The sequence below is a fragment of the Crocodylus siamensis genome, chromosome 1 (genome assembly GCF_052110815.1).
Source record: "Crocodylus siamensis isolate JL-2025a chromosome 1, ASM5211081v1, whole genome shotgun sequence".
Classification (NCBI taxonomy): Eukaryota; Metazoa; Chordata; order Crocodylia; family Crocodylidae; genus Crocodylus; species Crocodylus siamensis.
The window spans coordinates 270,073,530-270,098,559 of NC_143395.1; the positions used below are offsets into that span (position 1 = coordinate 270,073,530).

General features: G+C 44.2%; 2 protein-coding genes across 5 annotated transcripts in view; one reads left to right on the forward strand and one right to left on the reverse strand.

Moving 5' to 3' along the window:
• Positions 1-423: 423 nt before the first annotated feature.
• Positions 424-3,702, reverse strand: SAT1 (spermidine/spermine N1-acetyltransferase 1). Of its 2 annotated transcripts, none has more exons than XM_090062214.1 (6): positions 3,447-3,702; positions 3,087-3,138; positions 2,909-2,992; positions 1,564-1,665; positions 1,398-1,438; positions 424-999 (listed from the first exon to the last, which is right to left on the reverse strand). In XM_090062214.1, the coding sequence occupies exons 1-6, from the start codon at positions 3,510-3,512 to the stop codon at positions 829-831; spliced, it is 516 nt and encodes a 171-aa protein (XP_089918340.1). In that variant the 5' UTR covers positions 3,513-3,702; the 3' UTR covers positions 424-828. The 2 variants fall into 2 exon arrangements, with proteins under 2 accessions (XP_089918340.1, XP_089918344.1); XM_090062218.1 differs by lacking the exon at positions 3,447-3,702 and adding an exon at positions 3,242-3,398.
• A 13,245-nt stretch (positions 3,703-16,947) lies between these two features.
• The window catches only part of ACOT9 (acyl-CoA thioesterase 9), a 34,123-nt gene continuing 26,040 nt past the window's right edge, over positions 16,948-25,030 (forward strand). Inside the window, exons 1-3 of one of the 3 annotated variants that reach the window (XM_090062232.1) lie at positions 16,948-17,129; positions 19,172-19,263; positions 20,849-20,875. In XM_090062232.1, coding sequence (XP_089918358.1) covers positions 17,116-17,129; positions 19,172-19,263; positions 20,849-20,875 — 133 coding nt within the window. In that variant the 5' untranslated portion in view covers positions 16,948-17,115. The remainder of the gene's footprint in view (positions 17,130-19,171; positions 19,264-20,848; positions 20,876-25,030) is intronic. The other 2 variants (XM_090062241.1, XM_090062249.1) reach the window with 2 other exon arrangements.

A 25,030-nucleotide genomic window follows, 5' to 3' on the forward strand; every position in this document is an offset into this window, starting at 1 on the left:
CCTACTGCTTAGGAGGATCTACAAGGACTGAAAGGATGAAGGTCTGATCGTATAGAAATAGAGACGGGAGAGTTGGTCCTTCTTGGGGTAGGTAGGATTTAGATCGGGGTGGGCAATTATTTCAGGTAGAGGGCCACTTACTGAGTTTTGGCAAGCCCTTTAGGGCCACATGACAGGCAGTCAGGGGCAGATGAGTATTAATTTTCTAAATTTTTTAGGGGCCTCACAAATAAAATGGTATGGTAGGCTGCACCTAGCTGATTTAGATAGAGGAATGTTTTGACAATCAGGGTTATATTTGGTACCTGTGTTGGTCTGAGACAAAAAGAAATGCAGAACTCTTGGACTTCCAGAGTTTTGCATTTCTGTTTTGAAGATCGATTTTTGAACTCTGATTAAAAACCTCTTGTAACACCAGCCAAGCATAGTGAAGAAAACTACTTTATTTTTTTAAATTTTTTTTTCCCCCCACACACAAAACCAACATGAAAATACTATAATTTTTATAAAATGAAGTTGAAACAAACCCTACCCGTGTGTACACTGTACACATTTGCATTACACTTACAAGAATGAAGTTTTATTCAATGTATATTTAAAGATCACAAGCCCACACTAGTGAAAGATGGATAACAAGCCAAGAAACTGGACTTTACAGCTGTGTCAGCTCTGGGGTACAGTAGCTATTATCTTACTACTCTCAGCACTGGTAAATCTCTTAAACATCTGTGCTATTTATTTCACTACAGACTGTACAAAGCAAGAATAAGGCAAGAGTTTATTCAAAGTATAATTCGCGGATAGGATTTGTCACGTGCTGGAACAATTTCACTCTTCAGCTGCCATTTTCAACAAGTATTCTTTGTCAATTCTGAAAAGTCTCCACCCTTCCTCAGTCGACAGATCCGAGGCACCCCTTCTCTTATAGAACCTGATGGAAGGTTCATTCCATTCTGCCACTAGGAAGTGCATACTGCTGCAGCGACTTTTAACAGCAACCTATGGAAATATTACAGAGTAGACTAAGAGACAGAGCAAATCTCATTTGCTGTATACATGAACTTGGCTATCCTTCCACTAATAGACTAACAAATTGCAGCTTGAATCAGAGCTGAAATGGATGACACTTAACACTGCAACCACTGTTTAGTGTGGCTGGTTTCCTTTATCCTATCCTCTGGGATTTGTCTGCTTTCTATTGTGCTTGTCAGAATTAGGATTAGCAAAAGAAAAATACATCCTATAAAAACTGTTTCTACTAATGCCACTAAATCCCTCATTTCCAAGTACTGTTTGAGGGCAGTAGTCTGTACAACCAGTAAACAGCATTGATTACAATATTACTTGTTTGGTGCTTTAAAAAGGTCTAATGGAAGAATGAAAAAGCCACAACATACCTGACTCAGCTTCTTCAAAATTTCTGAACCAATGCCAAGCCCTAAAAAGCAAAAAAACAAACAAACCCCAAAATATTTCAGTAGTGTACTTCTTAAACACACCATTTAAAAAAAAAATATATATATATATATATTTTCCAATCTACTGCTATAGATTAGAACATACCTCTGTAGTCAGACATCACATAGAAGTCTTCAAGATACAGCAGTTTTCCAATCCATGGGTCATAAGTGAAGTAATACATGGCAAAACCCACAACACAATGTTCTGAAACAAAAAGTTTTATTACTTTAGTAAAAAACTTCTTAATTTTGTTGCCTTCAAAAAAAAATTAGTCTTACATGCATGTCTTAATACCTAGGCCATTTCTGTAACATGCAACTATTAAATTTGCAACTATCATAGGTTGGGTTTAGGAATGGAAGTTTACAATAAGCGCAGTAAGTTACAGTTAAGACTAATTCCTGCAATCTGAATCAGCCTTCGAAAAATGACAACTTATCCTTCTGATACCCTGCATCTTCAAAGCCAGTGTTACAGTTAAAAATAAGCACCAAACAACCAAGGTTTTCTGGTACAGATACATACATACCCTAATGATTTATCAGTATGTCCGCTTTGGAATACAAATCAGACTAAGTTTGACACGGCAGTTCAGAATCTGGTGATAGTGAGCTCAACTCTGCTTCCTTAGAATCTGAGCATAAAGCTAATAATAAATATAATCTAAAAAGCACTACTTCATCTTCCAATTTCTCCAAAAATTGCTCTACGGGAAGCCTGGAGTGCTCTCATACAGCCATTAGTCGCTGTAACGGCACCTCCAACACTGCTTCCTCTGTGCTCCCACTGATAGCATCAGTCTCTCTCTATCCTCAGCAACAGGAAGCTATTATCTACTTTGACCAACAACAATTCCATAGCTCAGCCTGGAAGAGGAGCCAACTCTTCCCACATCATTCCATTCAATCCTAAAACTTAAAACATTGAAAAATCACATTTTTACCATAGTGCTTCGCACATGCTCATAGGAAGACAGTGCATACAGGATTTCTGATCTACCGTGTTTTTTTTGGTAAAGGTTTGGGAATAGTACTTGTCCCTGTAGACCTTACCTCATATCATGATCATCTACTTTATTGTGTAACGGATCTTTTAGTTACCTCCCCGCCCATCCATGTACACGGAAGGGCCATGTACATGGCGAAGCTAGAGACTGTAACCTGAAGATTGGGGACAAATTAAAGAAAAAATGTGATTCAACAGGATTACATAAGAGGTAAATTAGGGTCAAACAAGAAAACCATTTAATGAAATGGAATTAAAGCAGGCTGGCAGATTACTTTAGAAAGCTACTGCAAACTGCACAGTTGCATCTCAACACTTAAACCTTTTTCCTCTTACCCCGTTTTAACAGTGGAAGCCTTACGTACAATCAGCAGCATTACCCCAGGCTGCGTGCGGCCTGCGTGTTTCTCACGTTAAGACCGGTGGCAGCAGCAAGGCTCACCTTCTGGCATCCATGCTTCCTTGGGCACTTCTGCCACTAGGCAGTGGTAGAACGGGTGTTCCCCGAAGCCATCCTCCAGGAGATCTGCAAGGGGACAAAGGGGGCAGGCATTAGTGCCAGGCACCAGCAAGGGATGCCAACCAAGGGGAGCTGCTGATCATGCCTGTGGACATCTTACCTTTCTCAGTCAGTATGACTTGGTCTTCCATGTCCTCATACTTGGCTAGTTCCTAGAAGGGACCAGAGAAGCTGTCAACACTCACAAGACTGTTCACATGCACAAGCCCCACGCCTTTCCTGACACGTGTAGGGGAGGCCCCAACGTTCCCTTGCCTGTCAGGTAAGCGTCGGCTTCTGCCCGCGCTAGTGCGCAGGTGCGTTCGGCTCCCAGGCAAGGACACCGCGGTGTTCCACCCCCTCGCGCATGCGCAATCCTCCCTCCGAACTGACTTCCCCGCTAGGCAAAAAGGATGGGCGGAGGGGGGGAGATGCCCAGCTCCCACTGCGCACGCGCGAGTCCCCGCCTCTCCGCCCACACCTTGATGAGGCGCAGTAGATCCGGGCAGTCCTCCGGACGCGCGGCGCGGATATAGAACGAGGCCATTTTCGGCGGCGTTTCCCTTTGCGGCCCCCTCGGCTGACAAGTCCCCGGTGAGTGAACAGGAGGAGCAGCTGTTTCTTCATTCGTGTCCCGGGCGCCTAGTCAGGCTCCGAGCATGACCCGATGCGGCGGTGTACAGCAAGACCCAAAGCGTTCGACTGGAGCTGTAGCGAAGCGACGTTTAATCGAAGAAGCCGCGCCGGCCCTTATTTATAGCGTGGCAGGCTCCGCCTCTCCGCCTCGCCAGCCAATGAGCGTACCCGCACCAGCGTTCTCAGCCAACCGCCGCGCGCCCGCCGCCTGGTTACCTCACTCTGCCAGTAACAGCCTGCTTCTCGTGACTCTCAGTTGGAGCCAGGGGCGCGGGCGCCCCCTAGTGGAGTGCGGGTGCTTCGCTCCCACGCAGCGACCCGCTCCCCCTCCCTTCATGAGGGGCCAAGCCTTGTGGCATGCCGCCTGCTGTGCCCAGAGTAGGGAGTGCTCGTGGTTGTGTGTTCTTCCTCGGGGTGGGGGCTGTGGCCCTCTGCGTGCCAGGCATCCTAATCCAAGGCCACCAGCATGCTTCTCCCGTCCTTGCTTGGTTTGGCTGTACTCTTCTGGCTTCCAAAGCACAAGCCCTTGTCCTGGCTTTCCAGCCAGGCTGAAGGGACCTGACCCCAGTGTTGCCAGAGCTGCCAGAGCTGGTGTAAAGCGGTGCATGTCTTGCAGTTGGACAGCATGTCCCTCACGTGTGGTGGGAGTGATGTACCCATGATGGTTTGCAAGAGAAATCTCTGCTTCTCCTCCCACAGGTGCTCAAATCACTTAAAGCTCTGGTTCTTTGGGTACGTGTGATATCTTTTATTAGATCAACTAAATAATTGGAGAATTTTGTTCTTTGCAAGCTTTTGGGCACAAATGCCCTTCTTCAGGCATAGGGAGAAGCTGCTGGTTGTCTTCAGGCATGGGGAGAGTCCAGCAGACTCTATGGTTGAAGAAGGGTGTTTGTGTCTGACAGCTTGCAAAGAACAATTTGTCCAATTATTTAGTTGGTCTAATAAAAGCTATCACCTCTACCCAAAGAACCTTGCCTACCTGTGTCCTTAGACCAACCTGGCTACAACCAACAACTCTTAAAAAGTCCTGCACACCCATCGTTTCTGCCACAGGGTCCAGGCAAACTCTTTGGTGCTTGAGGCGGAAAGGAGAAGTTCTGTGGGAAGACTCCGGCCGGTTGCGCTCTCTGATCAAGTGCCACAGGCATTTCTAGTAAGGTTGGTACAAGACCTGGGGGACTGTGAGGTGTTGTTTAAAGAACTACATTCATGAAAACCTTATGACGTTCCAGAAATCCTGTACACGAGGAACACTAATACAAAAACAACTTCAATGTTCACAAGCCCTCAGCTTTTTTTTTCTTTTCATTTGTCATACAGGAAACCACACTGTCAGGAAACTGCAGTTGGGTAATGTAGAGAAGTACCTCATTTCTTTTTTTTCCCAGAGCAAAACAGTCTCATGACTTAAGAAACTAAAATCTGATTAGACTTCTTTCCCACCCTAGCTTCAGTATTTTAGAGAATTTAGCTTTGCACCCACTTCTCCATTTGCACCAAAATGTGGTGACTGCATTATCCCAGCAAACATGGCTCATTTGGGTTTGTTTTCATATGTATGCTGGAGGGAAAAAATATTGAAAAATTAGAAAGCATTCTGTGGGCCACTGCAGGATACGGTATGCAGAAGAGAGAAAAATTAAAAGAAAGATGCTAGATTAGTTGGTCTAATAAAAGGTATCATCTCTGAACCAAGAGTTCTGGATTTTTTGCAGAAAAATAGTCGCACCTCAAACCTCCATATAACAGTAATTCATGTTTTATAATGCTAATTGACTTGCTAGTGCAATCAGTTAACTGATAACTGCTGAGTTCAGCAGAGGTTCCAAACAGTCTCATTTTTCCCCTGTAAATTAGGCAGAAGGAGCCTAGACTTCTGAATTAGCTTTTGCCATTGGTCTGTTATAAGTTAACTCTCTAGAATTTGGGAAGCTATGGAGAAAATTCAAGCCCAGTTGAAGTCAGTGGCAAAATTCCCCTTGACTTCAGTGGGACTAGGTCATCATTTCTCTAATGAATACTTGCTTTGGCTATTTGTTGTGGAGATGATAGCATGCCTTAGCGGTGAGAAGCCTGCATTAAACTGAGAATGGTCAAGGTGTAGATAGATAGTCTACTAACATAAAAACCAACAAAGACATTGCTTGAATGATTCCTGTGTAATCCTCATTGTTAGGCATGTTACCCACATTATCAGCTGATCTCTTAAATGTGAGATCTATGGAATTGATGGAATACATTTTATCATCCAGCAAAAGGAACAGAGCTTTTTAGCATCTGAATTGCAAAAAGCTTGGAAGCGAAACTAATGGCAAACAGGGCATGCATTTTCCCTTGACCTCCAGTTAACCTCCCCTCTGAATCATAGACCTCATCTTATTGATGAGTGGGCAGTCAGCCAGCTCTAAACACAGAATAATTTGAATTAATCTATCAAAATAATTTTAAGAATTAGCAGCAGTCTCTGTGTTTAATTGTTTGTGTTTCCCAGGGCAAGGGGTTATAAAGGTTAAGGCTTCAACAGCACTATTCACCTGCTTGAAGTTGACCACAGGATTTAGTAATTGCTAAATGAGGGACATAATGCCCAGCTGCTTGTAAGATCAAGCTGTCTGTTACTACTGCTTATATGGGGTGTAGTGTTACATGCACACAGTAAAGTATAAAAAAGATTGGATGTAATGCATCTTTTTTTTTTTGGTTCAGGACTTAATCCGATTTCTGCTAAAACAAGGCACTTTTCTAGTGAAAAAATTATATTACAGAAAAGACATACAAAAAACTAGAACTCTTGGTTCCAAAATGATACTTTTTATTAGACCAACTGGAAAATGGCAAGAAAACTGTCCTTTTCTGCAAGCTTTTGGGATCAAAGTCCCTTTGTCAGGCTCTGGGAAAAGTGTAGATGGTAAAAAGTCCCCGTAGGTAGGAAATAAACTTCATTTTTACACAGAGGGAGCTGAAGATGGAAGTCTGTCCCTCTGGGTCCATGACAGCGTCTTTGTGAGCTGTGTTGAGTAGCTTTTTGATGTGTTGATCAGGTAGAATTCCTTTCCTGGAAGAGTACACCCCTGAAACATGGAAGATGCCGAACTTTAGCCAATTTTGGACTTTAAACTTCATTGCAGAACAACAAGGAAGCTTTTTTGCCTCCCTGCCTGCCATCAGACCACCTCCATTTTCCAGTTGCTCTAATAAAAGGTATCATTTTGGAACCAAGAGTTCTAGTTTTTTGTATGTCTTTTTGACTCAGACCAACACGGCTACCAAGTTCACCCATATTATAGAAAATGTTTTTACCAACCAAAAGCGCTTGGGTACTGTGGTGAAGAGCCTGATATAAATGCAAAGATTAGTGATATCTCCTGGGTTAAAATCAGATGTGTTGGAAGTAGATGTATCTTTATCAACTTGCGTACACTGAGTCTCAATCTGAATTTTATTTATGTTTGTAAATGTTAAAACTTTCACAGCTATTTTGAAGGGTCAGGACTGACTCTTCATGGTAGTCTGATGCTGAATGATTAACTTCAAATTGCTACTACGTATCACAGTAACTAATTTCTGTAGGCTACGGTAGCCATGATGTCTTTGAGGGCCCTGTCTGAACCATCTAACTGTCCTAACTAAACAGAGATCTCGTGACTTTGTTCCTTCCTAGTTCCTCCGGTGAATTGCCTCATCCATCCTGCAGTGGCTTATGTGGGGCTTGTCTTCAAACTTAGGGCTGGTGCTCAAATATACAAGACCAGAATGAGCAGAATTTATGCTACGGATATGTAGAGGTTACAGGGATGAAAGCCTTCCCACCAGCTCATGAGAAAGGTATAGATCGGGGTGTCCAACCTTTTTGAATGTGGGGCTGGATCACGAACTTTTTATCACCCAGTGGGCTGGCGAGCCATATTCAAAGACCTCACAGGAAGTGGTATCACATCAGGAAGTGATGTCATGTAACCTTTGACACCAATGAAGTTACAGGAAGTGACAATGAAATGGGTCTGGAAATGTGCCTAGGGAAGTTGTGCTTTTCAGAAAGTATGTATGTTTGGTATGGCTTAGGAACAGGACATAATTTTTCTGTGCAGGAGGTTGGACTACATTAGGGTTGCCCAGCTAACTACGTGCAGGCCACATGTAGCCCACAAAGGTCCAGGATGTCACCCACAGTCTACATGGGGTCTGCAAGCAGTTAAGTATATAGGGCATGGGTCTGGGCAGCCACCTCTCCCAGTGCTGTGCAAGGGGGAAAGGCCTGGGGGGGTGGGAAGGAGTGGTTCATGTTCTGCAAATGTAGCCTGCATGGCTAAGGATGGGGGTCTGCATGCTGCTGGAGGATCCTTGAGATTCTTCACTAACTTGATCATGGTCATTGTGGTTAATTAAATAGAAACTGTAGACATATACTGCAGAGATATGGAAGAGATATCTGCGCCTGGCTCCTCCTGCCTCCCGCCCAGCCCGGCTCTGGCAATCGCATGCCCCGCAGCCCTGACCCAGCGCTGAGGTGTCCCCAGCTCTGCGTGGGAACTTACCTCGTGCCTTCGTCCACCATGTACACGGGCGGGGCACGGGCCATACCGCAGCTCCCCTGGCCACATGCTGGGGACAGGGGCAGAGCCAGAGAAGAAGCTGCACCCTGTCCCCAGCTCATCTAATTAGGCATGGCTGGGACAGCCCCACGCTGCGCAGCTCTCAGGGCAGCGGCGGCAGGACCTGGCTCACTGATGAGCCCAGCCCTGCAGAGGTAAGCAGCTCCTCTCCCCTCGCTGCTGGCTGGGGCCGGCAGGCCGGCCCTGCCCACCTTGCCTGGCCACCGTGGCTCTGCATTCCGCTCTCGGCGGTGGCTCCGCACTCTGCTGTGGTGGCTCCGTGCTTGGTGGTGGCTCCGCGCTTGGCAGCAGCTGCACTACATGGTGGCAGTGCTGCCGCAGGCCAGAGAATGGCTTGGCAGGCCACGTGGCAGCCTGCGGGCCATATGTTGGACAAGCCTGGTATAGAGTGATTGTTGTTATACCAACAGAACTGTAGTGATATCTGGAGTCATGGGGACTTAACATTTGGCTGTATCCTTGAATTTTTAAATCTGATTACCATCTTCCAGGATTGCATGCTTTCATTTCTTTTCTTATTTTAATGCAACATTTAGATAAAAAAGATCCACCTCTTTAACCCTCATTTGCGGAGGGCATCCCTTTCATATTATCAGTACTCTTCATGCCTCCATATATTTGTTTTAGAAAAGAAACATAAAATAACATTAAACTATATCTGTCAAAGTAGTTTTTTTCCCCCAAGTGTACTATACTCCCTTCTTAATTGTTCAGAGGAGCTGCATTTTCCTTACCTGTGGTTTTTGCTGTCCAGACACTATCTATAAAGTTGTTCTTCACTTGTAAAACAGTTATCTTCAAATTGTAACAGACTAATGGCACATTTCCAGTTGTGTAAGCTAGCCTAATTATTTATGTTTTGGAATGTTTATAGAGTGTCTTATAATTGGGAAATCATACTATGGCAGCAGTTTTGTAAGTTGTGCAGTTTCTACTTCCTAGAACTGATGCAGCCATCTAACCCCCTCTCCCTGTCACATGGTCTACTCAGCTTGGAATACTTAGAAGTCTGGTCTGTGCTTTCCTCTGTTGGATCATAAACATTCTGCATAAAATTTCACTGCTGTCCATATTAAAGAAAGAACCGCTTGTTCCTTATTAATGGGAACCACTAAAAACAATAATAACACGTGTATCCTAACAAAGCAAGTTTTCTCCCTATGTCCTTTTTCCAGAGATAATGATATTATTCCATTATGAGGTATAAGGAAATATACTAGAAAGGCCCAAAGATACATTCATATTCATGGTCCAGAATTAATTTGATTTAGAGAGTTTGAGGGATCACATGGTTTTGTTTGCTGGGATTCTCTGTCCTGACCTCCATACACATTTCTGAATTTTCTCTAATTTTCGGAAGGGAGAGATGGGCTCTATTTTGCAGGTGGGAGGCTCAGCTGTAGGAGTCAGTTACAGAAACTCCATTCTCTCATCTTTCCTATGGAAGATCCCAGGGACCTCCAAATGAAATCCCATGTGATAGAAACATAAGGTTTTGCAAATGTTACTGATAAAAGGGGGAGAAAAACAAGTGGTGTTTTTAAGTTCCATGTCCTTTCCTGAACTGCTGTGAAGGTAAATAAACAGCAATATCTCATGGTTTTATAGCATCTGAATATAAAGTGTCTCTCTTCTCAAATCTTTAAGATTAGTATACAGGACATTCTTTGAACTACATCAGTGGTTGTCAACTGGGTGTACCGTTACCCTTAGGGGGTACTTAAAAAGGTCATAGAGGGTATGCAGAATGAATGAAAAAAAATTACTATTTTAAAATTATTAACTTTATTGTATTTATTTATTCAGCAATGTCTATTTGGAGTTCAGTTTTACATATGTGAGTCCCAAAGATAATCCAAACCAAACTGTCATTTGTTTGGAAGAACTCTCCAATGAGTGTATGAAGCCATCTTTATTAAAAAGACACTTGGAAACAAAGCATGCCAGCTTGGATGGAAAATGGATTGAATCTTTTGACTGGCAGCTTGAAAGTTTCAGATGTTAGAAGGAAGTGTTTTAATTAAAGACAGTGAAAGTGCGCTGAAGGCCTCATATATCTGATATCACTCAGAATTGCAAAATGCAATAAAGTACATACGATTGGAGAATCTTTGATTATACATGCTGTAGTGAATATTTGTAAAGTACTGTTAGGCAACAGGCAAGCGGTTAAAGTTAAAAAGATACCTGTTTTGGACAATACTGTTTCTTGAAGAATTTGAGAAATGGCAGAGGACATGGAGACACAACTGCTTGAGAGATTGAAAACAGTTTCTGCATATGCTCTTCAGGTTGATGAATCTACAGACATAGGAAATCAGACTGAGCTGTTACTATTTGTTTGCTATATTTGGAAAAGGAAGTTGGTTGAAGGGTTTTTTTGTTGTCTTGAACTGCCAACATGAACAACAGGAGAGGATATTTTTTTAAGTCCTTAATCAGTACATAAGTACAAATGGCCTTTCATGTTACAGCTGTGTCAGTATTTGCACAGATGTTGCAAGGGCTGTGACTGGCAGTAGAAGTGGTCTGATAGTGAGAATACAACAGGTAGCACCAAATGTTGTTTCAACTCACTGCATCTTGCACAGAGAAGCACTAACGTTGAAAAAACTGGGCCCTGACCTGAATGATGTTTTACTCTGTTGTAAAAATCATGAATTTCATTAAAGCCAGACCTTTGAACTCATGTGTTTTTGCTGCTTTGTGTAAAGAAATGGGTGCTGAATACCACAGCCTCCTTATACGTTCTGAAGTTTGCTGTCTTTCCCATGGATCTGTATTGAGAAGTGTTTGATCTGCGAGCGGAGTTGACTCAGTTTTTGCCGGAGCAGAATTCTTCATTTGTTGATTATTTCAAAGACCCCAAATGGAATGAACTATATGAAAGGTCTTGACTTTATAGCCAGTACTGACCTCTTTGTTTTTTCACACATCACTACACTTTGGACAGCATTCAGGACTTTGTTCGTATCCTTAACTAAATCATTTTTCCCTTTTATTGGAATCAGTTGTTTTACTTATGAACCTACAGCAGTGGTTCTCAATCTTTTAGACTTAAGGCACCCCTGGAAAAATCCCAGCTTTTAGCTTTCACTACTTCTTTGACTACGGTAAAGTAATAGAGACAGTCTTCTGTTGCAAAGAATGCAGAAAAGACTGCAACAGGTCCATGTGCTTTTGACACTATGGATTCCTGTTTGAAATCTCTGGGTTTATCTTGTGAATCATGTGTTTGCACACCTAAAAGTGTTAATATTGTGCTGTACTCCACAACACCTTTAGAAGGATCTCCTGATACCCCAGGGTGGCGTGGCATCCTGGTTGAGAATTGTTGTTCTATTGCCTCTCTGCCATAAATTTTGCAAGCAATTTATAGCCACAGTGAATTGGTGACAGGACTGTAAATCACAGAGTCCATATTGTACCAGGATTTTAAATTCACATTGCATTCAAATACTCTGTTTAAATTGATATTGCAGAAGCACTGTGTACTGTTTGTGGACAATTCTTTGATACGAAAACAACAATTAAGCATGATCTACTCTTTCCTAAATTGGAGATGAAAAGACCAGCTCCTGGGTTTTAACTTTTTTCATACTCACAATTTAGGGCTTCAACTCTGCAAATTGCTTCTTGTGGGAAGACAGGTACATCCACTTGTGATCTGGGCATTTGGATTCTACACTCCTGATTTCTCCTACAAATCACCACCCTATGATGTGAATAATGGGTATAAAAACAGATTGAAAGTCTGAACTAAGCTCTTGATTTTTATACCTTTATTTTTTAAGGCACAGAAAACGGACCTTTGGGTCAACACCCATTTCAATAGGAGGGAATTGTTTGGGCCAAACTCTTCACAGACTTTGGGTCCTCAGTCATCTACATACTCTATTTGTCAACATAAACAGATCCTAGGGGTCAGATTCAGTAAGGGACTTAAGCTCCTTCAAATTACATGCAGAGAGAGGAAGATTCATGAGCACAGTTAAAGAGTGAGCAGAAAGAAACATGGTTGAATGACTCCATGGTTAGGGCACTGACCCGGAAGAGGGCAGTTCTTAGTTTCTGGTTTCTGTTTCCTTGACTGTTTTCTTCTGAGTAAACAGTTATTGGATGAAAAACGGGAATAATCCTGAGAACTCCAGACTGTCCTGTTTCTAGCTGCACGAGAGTTGTAACCATAAGGCTACTATATAACACATCCCTACCACCTTCCTTCTGAAAGAAGGAAGCATGTTTTGTGCTGAATAAAAGTCCTTTGTGATTCTCACTGCCAGATTCTTTGAAGGTGCCTTGAAGTGTGAGGACATAAGCAGCCACATCAAGTAGATAAATGCAGGTTCAGGCTTTTGCATGCCTGAACAATATCTTGACTCCAAAGCCCAGCCCCTCTGCAAGGATGTATGTTTCGTAATATATAATTTTGTTTTTGAAATTGAGTGCCACTCAGTTCACAACAGTTATGGATGCCTTGAATCCATGGAGGGTGCCTCAAGTCCAAAAAGGTTGAGAACCACTGGATTAGGTACTTCAAGGGATTTAGGTGCCACTCTCATTTCTAGATTGCCGTGAGACTTAGTCAGGAGTTCGGTTACAAGCTGCTCAAACCAGGACACTTTCGGGTAGCAGGCATATAGGGAACTTTCAGCCCAAATACGGAGGTACTTTATTTAAAAAAAAAAAAAAAAAAGTTGGATTGGAGAATCCTAAATTCTACTTAAGTCCTGTTTAAGGACCTACATCTTTTTTGGATTTGTCCACTGGTTTCACAGTAGTTTAAACTTTGTCTGCCCACTAATTGGTGTTTTGGTGCTACTGGTTGCAAATTACCAGGCCAACTTTCATGGTGTACGGAAATGAATCATTTGCTTGCTTTCCTATAGGCCCTGCTTTAATCCTAATGAGTTCCTTTTTAATAAAGTAAATATCATTTAGACAGAATATTTTAACATCTTACTCAATCGCGAATGTGTCCCTCCCACAAAAACTACAAGATTTCACAATGATTTATATAACCAGGAAGAATAATGGAATTTATGGCTGTCATGAGAGCCACTGTTAACATCTATCCTTATGTTTCTGGTATGCAGGTTTTAGAGGCCTATATAGTTATGCTAGCTTTGTTTTCTGTGCACTGTATGTATGAGTGTTTTTGCCAGTCTACCTAACTGTAGAGATCAGCAGCCCTTCTGTTTCTGAGCACAGCGCAAACTCTTATGTCACTCTCTGTGCTCTCCTCTGAATCTGCCTTTATTCTTTTTTATTTTGCTGGTTTTCAATAAAAAGCTAAAATAATTCTGATTGAATGTGCTTATTTGCTGTTTGTTTATGGAAAAGCCTAGGGTTCATATTGAGTTTATTTAGCAAAGCAATATTTCATGAACTTGCCTAAAACAGATAGGATTTGGGGGTTTTATGGATTAAATATTTTCTGACAAAATTTTAAATACTCATATTTGGTTCAGCAGTGGTACCACCAAGTGGTAAACTACCAGAGGTAGTGGTACCGTAGAGGGAAAACTATATGACAATCCCAGCATGTTTCAGTTATACAATAATTAATTTTCTCTAAATGGCCAGTGTGGGAACAAATATGTTTCTTTTTTCCAGGTGAAATGAGAACTGATGCACCCTTTATTGTGTATGAAATAGCAAACTTATGTTCAGTTATATACACGTATATATTTTTTTCCTTTTCAGAGCTTTTCAGAATTAAGATCTGATTCAGAGGTGGTGCTGCTAACTGACGTGCTCAAGAGCTGCACGTTCCCTCCAAGGATTTCTCCAGTCTCTGTTTAAATCTGACTAAACTATAAGTTTCCTGTGGGGAAACGAGTTTGTCACTTTGAGAAAAAGAGTTGCCTTCTCATGGTTTTCATTTGACTAGTTTCATTTTATGACTGCTAGTTCTTATAATGGAATTAAACACACATGCTTAAAACTTCAAATTTAAAAAGTCATAGAGAAGTAGGCTGGAAGGGTCCTCCAGAGGTCATCTACTCCAATCCCCTGCCTGAGGCAGGATCATCCCTATACAAACCATAGTCTAAACTCTGCATAAGACTACCCTTTACCCTGAGACAACATAGACCCTAACACCCTACCTGCAACAGTTAAGCAGGGGAACCATGGCAGCCAGTGTCCTGCTTCTATAGAATATTGTCAGTGTAGACTTAACAGGGCCATGCTCCCTCTACAGAGGAAGGTGAAACCCTCCACAGTCCATCCCAATCTGATCATGGGGTAAAATTCCTCCCTAACCCCAAATATGGCGATCAGTCTGACCTTGAGTGGCGGAGCACGACCCTCTAGTCAGGAACCTCTGGACTTTGGTCCTAGTAGGAGCACTGGCACACCCCAATCAAAGTCCCCAGCCTGGGGTGTAACCAACACCCAATTCCCTGGGGAGGCTTAAAACCCTGACAAATGTTGCAGAAGGGCATAGAGGGGTGGGGGCAACCAGCAAAGCCCAGAAACTTGGGAAATACTCGAGAGAACCTGAGCATAGCTATATCTAGATCAGGGGATGGCAAGATTTCTGCGCAGAGTGCCAAAACCACCCATAACTTCAACTTGTAAGATGCTGGACTGCCAGGGGTGGATGGTGGGGGAGCTGTGAGGGGGCCCAATCCTTATTGTGGTAGTACAGCCCCAGTCCCTTCCATGTCTGCCTGAGGTGTGTGTGCCAAGCAAAATGCCTTTGTATGCCAAATGGCACCTGTGCCAGGGGTTGCTTACTCCTGGCCTAGATCATCTCCAACCAGTGGCTGTCCAATGTCTCCTTGAACACCTCCAGGGATGGAGAGTCCACAGCTCCCACAGACAGTTTATTCCACTGCCTCACTATTCTAACAGTGAAGAAGTTTTTTCAGATATCCAATCTAAACTTACTTTGCTGCAACTTCAAGCCACTGGTCTGCATCCTCCTTTCTGCAGCAAGGTAGAAAAGGTGCTTTCCTTCTTACTTACAGGAGCCCTTCAAGTATTTGAAGGCTGCTATCGTGTTCCTCCTGAAGCACACTTTCTATAAGCTGAACATGCCTAACTCCTTTAGCCTCTCCTCATACGATTTGCCGTCCACGCCCTTGACTATCTTTGTTGCCTGCTTCTAGATCCTCTAACTTCTCTGCATCCTTTTTAAAATGTGGAGCCCAGAACTGCACACAGTATTCCAGATGAGGCCTAACCAGTGCCAGGAAGAGAGGCAGTGTTTGAATTATGGTGGAGCTCTGGGAGGAGGGGGAGCTGAGCCCACAGCTAAGAAATGAGAGCCCAGCCCCAGCCCACCCTGTGTCTCAGGCAGCGGGGGTAGCAGTGGCTTCTTTTGGCTTCTGGCTGCTGCCACTGCAGACTGCCCCCAAGAGTCAGAGCGTAATCTGAACCCTGAAGAGAGGCACTGTCACCCCACATATCTTGCACCTAAATCAGTGATATATAAAAAAAAACCCCTTGAATACTATTGAATCCGTGTTTTTCACAGTAGGTGTGAAAAAAACTTCCCTGGAATGACCCACAGAGGCCTCTTCAGCTCATCTTATGTCAACTGTGGCCTGGTTGCAACACCACTCAGCGTCCAGCCCAAACTCAGCTCCTTATCTGGAGCAACGTACATTGCACATATAGGTCTGTGGGGCTGGCAGGCTGGCATACAAAAACTGAGCCTGGGGATGGGCACCGCCCTACACAGCTTTCTTCACAAGAATCCTCTGGTGGTGGAAATGTGTGGTACGGGGTGACCTGAAAAGGATTTTGCCCCATCACCTGTTTAACCTCAGCTGCTTATTCAGGGCTAGATACCTGATGTGTGATATTATTTTCCATTTTTATTAGTAAACATATGCTTTTGATGATATTCTCTTTTAATATATCAAATTCATTGCTAACAACTTCTAGTTGTGTAAAGACTAGCTTTGAAAAAGGAACTGGGAGCAAGGAGCTGGGAATAAGGACCCACCTTCAGCCTCAGGCATCCGGACATTTCAGAAAACAGCCTATAGCAGTGCAGTGCCTTCGGAAGACCTTCGTCTCCTGTATAGGGCAGGAGGGAGCCTGGCGCCAGTGTTACTTGGCGGGGGGGTTTGGGTATGCACAGGTGCACTTGTGTACCATGTGATATACAACGGAGCACCTGTGTGACCTGTCTTCCTGTGCCCAGCCCACTACTTATGGTGCCATGCAAAAAATGGGCTGTGCAAAAGTAACATAGGCCAGGGGGAACAGCTCAGGATGGAGCTGTGTCTGGCCCAGTCATACCAAGAAGAAATGAAAGGGAGGCCAGGCGAGTGATGAGCAAGGGAGGCTGAGGCTTCTTTCAGTTGTGGGCACTGGGCTGCAGCTTTGGGGGTAGCCTCCAGGTCCCTGAAGCCTGGTGTTTTGTCTCCCGGAGCTGGACTGGGACCCAGAGTTGCTGCCCCTGTGGACGCCCGTTGCCTGGCCATGTCCTGCCACGGCTGCCCTGCACAGGCGACGTCCCTGTACACCCTGGGGGACTGGGTCACGTGGCTCATGGGAGCACACGGGTGGAAGGAACCACAGCCACTCTGGGAGGGGGATGGAATCAGATGGAAGCAACCACAGGGCTGGGACAAGGGGGGAGGAGAATACGTACGGGGCGAGGTGGAAGAAACCGCAACCCCAGGGCCGGTGCGAGGTGGAATGAACCACAGTCACTAGGCTGGGGGGTGGGCAGTGACAGAATCTGACGGAAACCACCACATGGTTGGGACCAGAGAGGGGGAGCACAGAGCGGCCGGGCGGCGCTCTGGGCTGGCGGAGCCGGGAGTCTATGGTGCTGGAGGACTGAGTGCCTGGCACGGGCGTAGTCCCCGGGCGCCGCCCGCGAGGCGGCTCGAGCCAAGCCTGGGGCTGTGCAGTGCCGCGCGGGGCGGAAGGATGCTGGCCCTCAGGTGCGTGCTGCAGGGCGGGGGCCGGGCCGGGCGTGCAGCGGGCTCCCCCCGGGGGTGCTGCGCTCCCGCGGGACGGGCCAGACCCAGCTCCACCCTGCCTTGTCCCCCGTTACATTTATTAAGTGGTTCGTGGCGCCATAAGCGGTGGGCCGCGCACAGGGCACGGGCAGAGGGGCCACGCAGGCGCGCAGTCGTGTGTGGCGCAGTTCCCGGGCGCCTCCCGTGCAGACCCGTGCCAAGTAATGCAGGCGCCATAAAAAGATGGGCTGCGGAAGAGCCAGGGGAGGGAGGTGGGTAATAACCCTCCAGAGATGGTTTCTGCCCAGCTTTGAATTGAAGGGCAGTCTCCCTTCTTAAGGGAGGCTGGAAGTTGTCCCGGTGGGTGTAAGCTGCCTGGGTCCTGTGGCATGACAGACAGGCCGGTGGTCCCATGGTGGCAGGGAGTGGAGGCTGAAAGGGAGAGTGAGCTGGGTCTGGCCAGGGTTTCCCCGTCTTCCCCACCTTTCTGCCACACTTGCAACCTCCAGCTTTTAAAGTCGAGGAAGATCTGGTTGAGAGGTGGTGCTGCTAACTCCCGTGCTCAAGAGCTACATGTTTCCTCCAAGGATTTGTCCAGTCCCTGTTTGAATTTGGCTAAATTGTCATCGCCACTTCTCGGGGAACGGGTTTTCCACTTCAAGAGAAGGCAGCTCGTTTTCTCAGTTTTCATCTGACTAGTTTCATTTTATGACTCGTAGCTCTTGTGTGAAGTGATAAATCCACAGGCCTTGAATACTGATCTTGAATACTGGTTTGCACCACTTTGCACTGGGTTAACTAACCCCACTGGGTATGAGGCATTTCTTTTAAACCTGTCCTATGTTAAATTATTAAAATTAGGGGGGAAAAAAGTGTTTTGTTCACCATTAACACTGGTATTTACTTTTTTGAATTTCACTCAGTTCAGGTCATGAAAATTGAATAATTGGATCCTTTCATTTTTAGTATTTAACTTGATTTTCTGATCCTGGACAAAGCACAAAGCTGAATTATTAAGGTGGAGACAAGGACTTTTGTGGGCAGTGTCTTTTACTGAACCAGCGACATGTCAGGGCTGAAGTTAGACAAGCTTGTGAAGGCAAGGCCTTCTTCAGGTCTGGTGAAGGCATCAGCTTAACAGCTGTTCCTGCTTCTTCCCTTTGACCTGATGAAGAAGGACTTGCATTTGAAAACAATTTAGTATTGGCTCAAACTTGGATGTGGGTGTGAAGTGTACTCTGTCCAAGTCATTCATGAAGATACTGAAGAGTACAGGCCCAAGGACCGAACCCCGAGGGACCCCACTGCCCACATCCTTCCATCTACTACCACTCTCTGGGTGTGACTGCTAAGCTGATTTGCCACCCACTGGACTGTGTAAACATTATGTCTCAGCCTCTTAATTTATTTATGAGAATGGGATGAGATGCTACATGCCACCTAAGTGTGTGGTACTTCTTGTGCGCAGGTGGCAGGAAGATCAGGATTGCTGGGATGCCTTCAAACACAAATAAGTAAGAGAAGGCAGGGCAGGGTCGCCCCTTTGTCTTCTGCTTAACTCAGACTAACATAGCTAATTCCATCTCTACAAATAAATAACCATGTATCAATTTACTAAAAAACTCTCTGTTCCTTTGTGATCAAAGCATTGAACTCCAGACCAGGATTTGAAAGATTTACAACAACTTTGATACTGATTTACTGGAGAGGACTACTTAGTGCTAGATCCTTTTTTACTTTACCTGCTTAAATGGCAACTATCCAGCCATGATACTTCCCCATTGTCTTCCATCCATGTAATTCAGTGCATAGTAAATGCGAGGTGTCATGACAGCTTTTAATGAATTTGGTTTTTGCTACATAGTTATTCAAACAGATTCCAATGTCATTTTACATTTCAGCTGACTCTGTGTTTTAAGTATTTGTATGGCTTTTGAAGAAAAATAATGTGAACTTTTCTGGAATTCTTACTTATTTTTCTCTGCAGTAATCTGAATTGATGCTTTACTATTCTGTGTTGGCAGATTATGTATAGTAAAGAAGACCACTTCTGTTCTGGCCAGGGCATTGACTTCCCAGAGCAATGGTTCCCAGTCTCTTCCAGATATGTCTGAAGGTAATGTAACTGGTTGCATTTTAGAAAGATCATGTTACAAAGGGGGATTATTCTCTCCTTAATATATACACACTACTCCTTGGATGTACGGCAAGAAAAATATTGTTCTTTAGTTTCACTTATATTGTAAATATTGAAGAATTAGCTGCAGAAAATATCTTTGTTTAAAATCTTTGCATTTATATTTAATGAGTAGCAAAATTGAATCAGTTTAGCATGGAAATATGCATTCAGGGTATCTGTTTGGTCCTTGATCTTTGGAAAAGCACTTTTTTTTTTTTTTTCTTAGAAGAACATTTTTCCCTTTCTGTGTTGATGTGGTCTGAAGGAACCATCCCTGTAGCATGAGCATGTGTGGAAGGAAAGTACCTTAAATAGAAACTCATTTATGCTAATGGCTGACTGACTTATTGCACATTGTGGATTTGCATTATTAAATGAACAGTAATTTGAGGAGCGAGTTAAAGGAGAGAAGTAAGGATAGTTCATGTTCAGTTAAGTGCAACTGCTTTTCTCATTTTGATTTGTAGCTTAAATTTAGCTATAACAGTAGTAACTAGTAAAGTAGCATGCTTGTAAAAGTACTAGAGCACTCTGCTGTTGATTACTTGCTGAGGAATAGGGAGTCATAGATGTTATTGTATGATAACATTTGCGGATTGATGGGGTCCTGTTTCAGACCTGCAATTCTGTTTGCCTGTAAAAAGTACGATGTGGATTTGAGGCCTGAGGTGCTGACTTCTATTTTTGCTGGGGAGGGGAGGAGATGATGGACATGTGGAAAGCTTTACTCATTTTAGGTGACAGCCCTCTTCCCAAGTGTGGCCAGGGCTCTCGGGATCCCCATGTATTCGGCATCTCTGTAGGAGGCTCTGAATAAGTAGTTCCACCTTCTTTTGCAGGTACAGGGTGTCTCTTTTCTATCACTTCTGCTAGGTACCATATGTTCAGTCACACTAGTTTCTTTTCACATTGCCTTCCTTCATTCAAATGTTTTTCTGTAAGAAAGTTTACTTCTTGCAAGGTTATCACAAGAGGTAAACCAACTAACCGTAAAAACTCTTTCATTCTGAAAAAATATTCTATGTTCCTTCCCTCTGAGCCATTTAGTTGATCTCATCTTCCCTATTTGTATCTATTGAGGTCTTGATCCATGTAAATATTCATGTGCATAAAGATGAACACATGCACAGTGTCTGCTGGGGAGTGACAGTTGTCATTATTGCTGCTTAATTATTATATTGTTGGTGCTTGCCAGCAGCCTGGTCTTTCACTAGCAATGTGACTGAAAAAAAGCTGAAACACACAGTGGAAGTATTGCACATATGATTTTAGTAGGCAAATGAACAGTATAGCTCTATTTTTACCACAGAAGGAGTTGATTATTCAGGTGAGTTTGACAGATATGTTACCTGTCAACCATGAAAATGAATGAAGACAGGTTGTCTACAGTTGCTACACACATACTGTGAAGTGGAAGCTGAATGGGTAAAATAACCAGGCAACCTTGTGATTAGATGTTGTTGTTATTGTTGCTATTATTATTATTGACACTAATAATCTAATTTGTTTTTCCATTCCACAGGGCACTTACCTATTCATGTGAATAATGGTGTGTTGTGGTAATCAGCATGCATTTTAGTATTTACATTATAAAATTCAACCTGTCTGGCTACTGTCTCACCTTGCTAGGGTGTTTGTGCAAAAAAGAAACTAATATTCTTCTTTGTCAACTTTCATAAGTCCTCCCAGCTTTCATTAAAAATATTAACTCTACTAATGGTGGCATATATTGATTGGCATACCACATATAGAGGTAACTTGCATTTTAAAACTCTTTGGATCAAAAAGAACAATTTTATAGCAAGCACAAGATCCTGCAGTGCTCAACTATGTGCACTTTTCATAAGTAAGGACTACAAGATTTGTTCTTTAAAGTATGCTCAGAAAAATACCTAAACAAAGCTTTTTCCAATCTGGATTCCTGAAACAAATTGCATTATCCTTATTCAGGAATTTATTAGAGCAGCCAGATTTTTTAAAAGCTTTGACCATGCAAAGATTCTGATGAACTTAATACTATTGAAAAGTTTGGCTGTTTATGTGTTTTGAAACCGGGTGGAGGGCCACTTACTGAGTTTTGGCAAGCCGTCGAGGGCCGCTTGACAGGCAGCCAGGGGCAGATAAATATTAATTTTCTTAATCTTTGGGGGGCCCTGTGGGCCAGATAGAGTGGCTTGGCAGGCTGCATCCGGCCCCCGGGCCACATTTTGCCCATCCCTATTTTAGACTCTGTGGTTTGAATATTCTGGCCTTGATATATGTAGGTATATCAGTCATTTAAAGAGATACCACATACCAAGTAACCATTGTTTCTTTTGAAGGCCTAAACCAGGGATGCTTGACCCCTGGCCTACAGAGCCATGGCATCTGGCCCACAGGGATCCCCATGGTTTGAAAACTTTGGCAGTGAGGAAATACGATTGGAAGCAGCCCTGCCTGAGCCACTGCTGTGCAACAAGATCAGCACTGAGCCTGCCTCCCACACATCAGGATCAGGCCAGGCTGCTTCCTGTCCCTGCCTCCCCTGTAGTTCCCGCACCCAACATGTCCGGATCAGCAGTAGGCTGTGGAATACCCTCCACCTTCTCCCCACCTGGACTGGCCTGCGCTGCGCCAGCCCAGCATACTGGAATAAGGCTGCTGGCTGGATCCAGCTCATGGATCTAGTACAGCCCATCCAGCCTGTGGGGCAAAGAGGTTGGGTACCATCAAACTAAACTTTTCAAACTGGCTGCCTAAAATTAGAGTCTCAAAGTCATCATTTAGATTCTGAAATACGGATTTTTTTTTAGAAATGCAAAGTACCTACAGCTTCCACTGAAGCTAGTGGACAGCTCTATTTAAACAAGGAACAACATTGATTTTGTTTGGGTGGGGATTGTTTTCTAATTTAGACATGTGTAGGCTTGTCTTTACTTAATACTGGCCACATTTACATGAAATGCTCACTGTGCAGTAGCCCTACTACTACTACTACCCCTCTGAAATGAAACAGCTGCTGAGTTTTGCACAGCCCTAGTAAATGACTAGTAACTAGCCCTAGTAACCCGAGTTACTCTGCAGTAGTACCAATGGATGCCTTTTTTGTGACACTACTGCACAGTAGCCTAATACTACTATGTAGTAGCATTGTGTCACAGTTGTTGCCACGTGATGCTAGTGTGCAGTAGCATCAGGCTACTGTGCAGTCAGTGTCTCATGTAAAGACGGCCACTAATGGCAAGTTTTACCTTTGCTTTATAAACTGGAGACTAGATTTTGTTGATCTCAGTTAATTTTGGCAACAATCTCAGTCTGTGATTGTTTTGCTGAACTTTGGGGCCCATCTTGCAGTGCAGTACTATCAGGATTTGGGTATTCAAAAAGTCTCTCTTCTCATTGGATTAAATACTCCTCACTTTTACCCAGGCCTGTTTTTCCCCTATATGTAAATTAGTCTCAGAGACAGATGTGCCTTTTTGTCTGTTTAAACATAAGAAACAAATTAGAAGCTTACTTCTTGATACCACCTTTCAAGTTTCACTTTTATCGCTGCTTGAAATATGCTGCCTTGACTTGAGGAACTCACTGAATTTTTTTGTTTATATTTAGTGGCATTAATGGCTTTAGAAACATAAGAAAACTTTTCCAGATTGAGTGAATAATCTTACAACAGACATGTAACAAAAACTGAACTTTTGTAAGTCCATTTTTAAATAGACCACTGCAAGAGTGTTTAATTTTCCTTTATGGTGTAGACCTCACATTAATACAAACTAACTCCTGGCTACTCCCTTCTTCCCTTCATGATCTCATTACATCCATCACAAATACAGGGTGTTCTTACAGGGAAGAATATGAGGGAATCATTTGGGTTGCCTTTTCAAATGGAAACAAGGAAAAAAAACTAGCACTTTGTGACCAGGTACGTCTCTGTGATTGATCAGTTAACATTCCAGTGGAGTATAACAAATTGGAGAGAGTTCAGTGGAGAGCAGTGAAAGTGGTTTGGGAACTGGGGCACATGGCTTCTGAGGGGAGGTAGACGGATCTGGGCTTATTTAGTTTGGAGAAGAGAAGATGGAGAGGGGATTTAATAGCCTTCAACTACCTGAAGGGTGGTTACTAAGAGGGTGGTGGATATTTGCAGTGGTGGCAGATGACAGAACATAAAGCAATGGTCTCAAGTTGCAGGAGGGGAAGTTCAGGTTAGATATTAGGAGGAACTTTCTTACAAGGAGGGTAGTAAAGCACTACCCAGGAACAGGCTACCCAGAGGGGTGGTGGAATCTCCATCCTTGCAGTTTTTAAGATCGAGCAAGGGGGTTGGTCTAGATGACCTCCTGAGGTCCCTTCCAGACCTAATTTTTTATTATTCTGTTTCCACATACCATTGAGAACCATTTGGCTACAAAATATTGCAAATTGAATACAACAGTTTACTTTTGTACACCTAAGATATTAGAGTAGAGGTTTTCAACCTTTTTTAAAGAAGTGTACCCCTTCGGTCTCAAAGTTTCAGTTTGTGTAGCCATTTATATATATATATTTTTTTTTTAAGGGAGGAGTCAGATTGAGGTCCCCTGTGGTGAGGGAGGGAGTGGGGGTGGGGTTGGGACAGGCATTGCATAGGTGGAGGGAGAAAAAAATATTTGCGGGGAGGGTGGGCTGAGCATTTGCCACCCCTAGCAGGTAAGTCTGTGGGGATGGGGGGCAGATCGCGGCCACCCCCAGTGAGGGTCGGAGCAGGGCAGGAGTAGGGCTGGGGTGAGTGGGGCTCCGGTCTGGCTAGGTGATGGGGCACCCTTGAGCCTGCGCTTGTCCTACCACCTGGCACCGCTCCCTCCCTCACTGCAGGGTCTTTGATCTGCCCTACTGTAGTGAGGGAGGGAGTGGGGCTGGGGATTGAGCCCCTCACGGTGCAGGGGGGAATGGGGCAGGGGAAGCGGGAATCGGTCATCCCTGCCCCTCTCCCTCCTGCATTGTGAGGATTGTCCCATGAGCCAACCTGGCCAGGGCCCCATTCATGGTTAATTGTGCCCTAGCTGGGCCAAGTCATGCAACAATCTCAACAGGGGGTATGCATAACGCAGTGCTGGGGATGGGTTTCGCATGTGGTGGATACTGTGTCACACTGTGCTGTTTTCCTATAGCTGCTCACGGCTCCGGGGGCTGCTGATGGGCTTCGTGCCCAGCCAATTTTGCGCTGCTGGGGGCAGCCATAAAATATACCACACCTGTGCCCCCCCTGCCTGTTCAGACAGGTAGGGGCAGGGGCCGCTGCGGTGTGCTGCGTGGGGCCAGTGGCATCCAGTAGGTCCCTCCCCTTGCCCCTTCCCCGGGTAAGAGGCGAACCCACTGGGGGAGAGGCTGCTGCTGCTGCGCTCCAGGGCGTGCTCTGTCCCTGCCCACCCATGCATACCCCCTGTGACCTAAGTACCCCTGGGTGTACACGCACCCCCTGTTGATAACCCCTGTATTACAGTATATAATATAACTGAAAGGTAAATGACAGATTAGGGAGTGTTATCTTCAATGTATTTTGAGGGCCTGACGTAAGTGAATGCAAATGTAGTAGAGTAATTGTTTATTGACTAAATAAGTGAGGCAGGGTAGATATGCATCTTTGTAGACTGACCGAGATACAGAGCACAAGAATTTTTGAACCCAAGTTCACTTCATCAAATGCTGTGAAAAGTTTCTTTTATGAAAAGCTTGTGTGCTC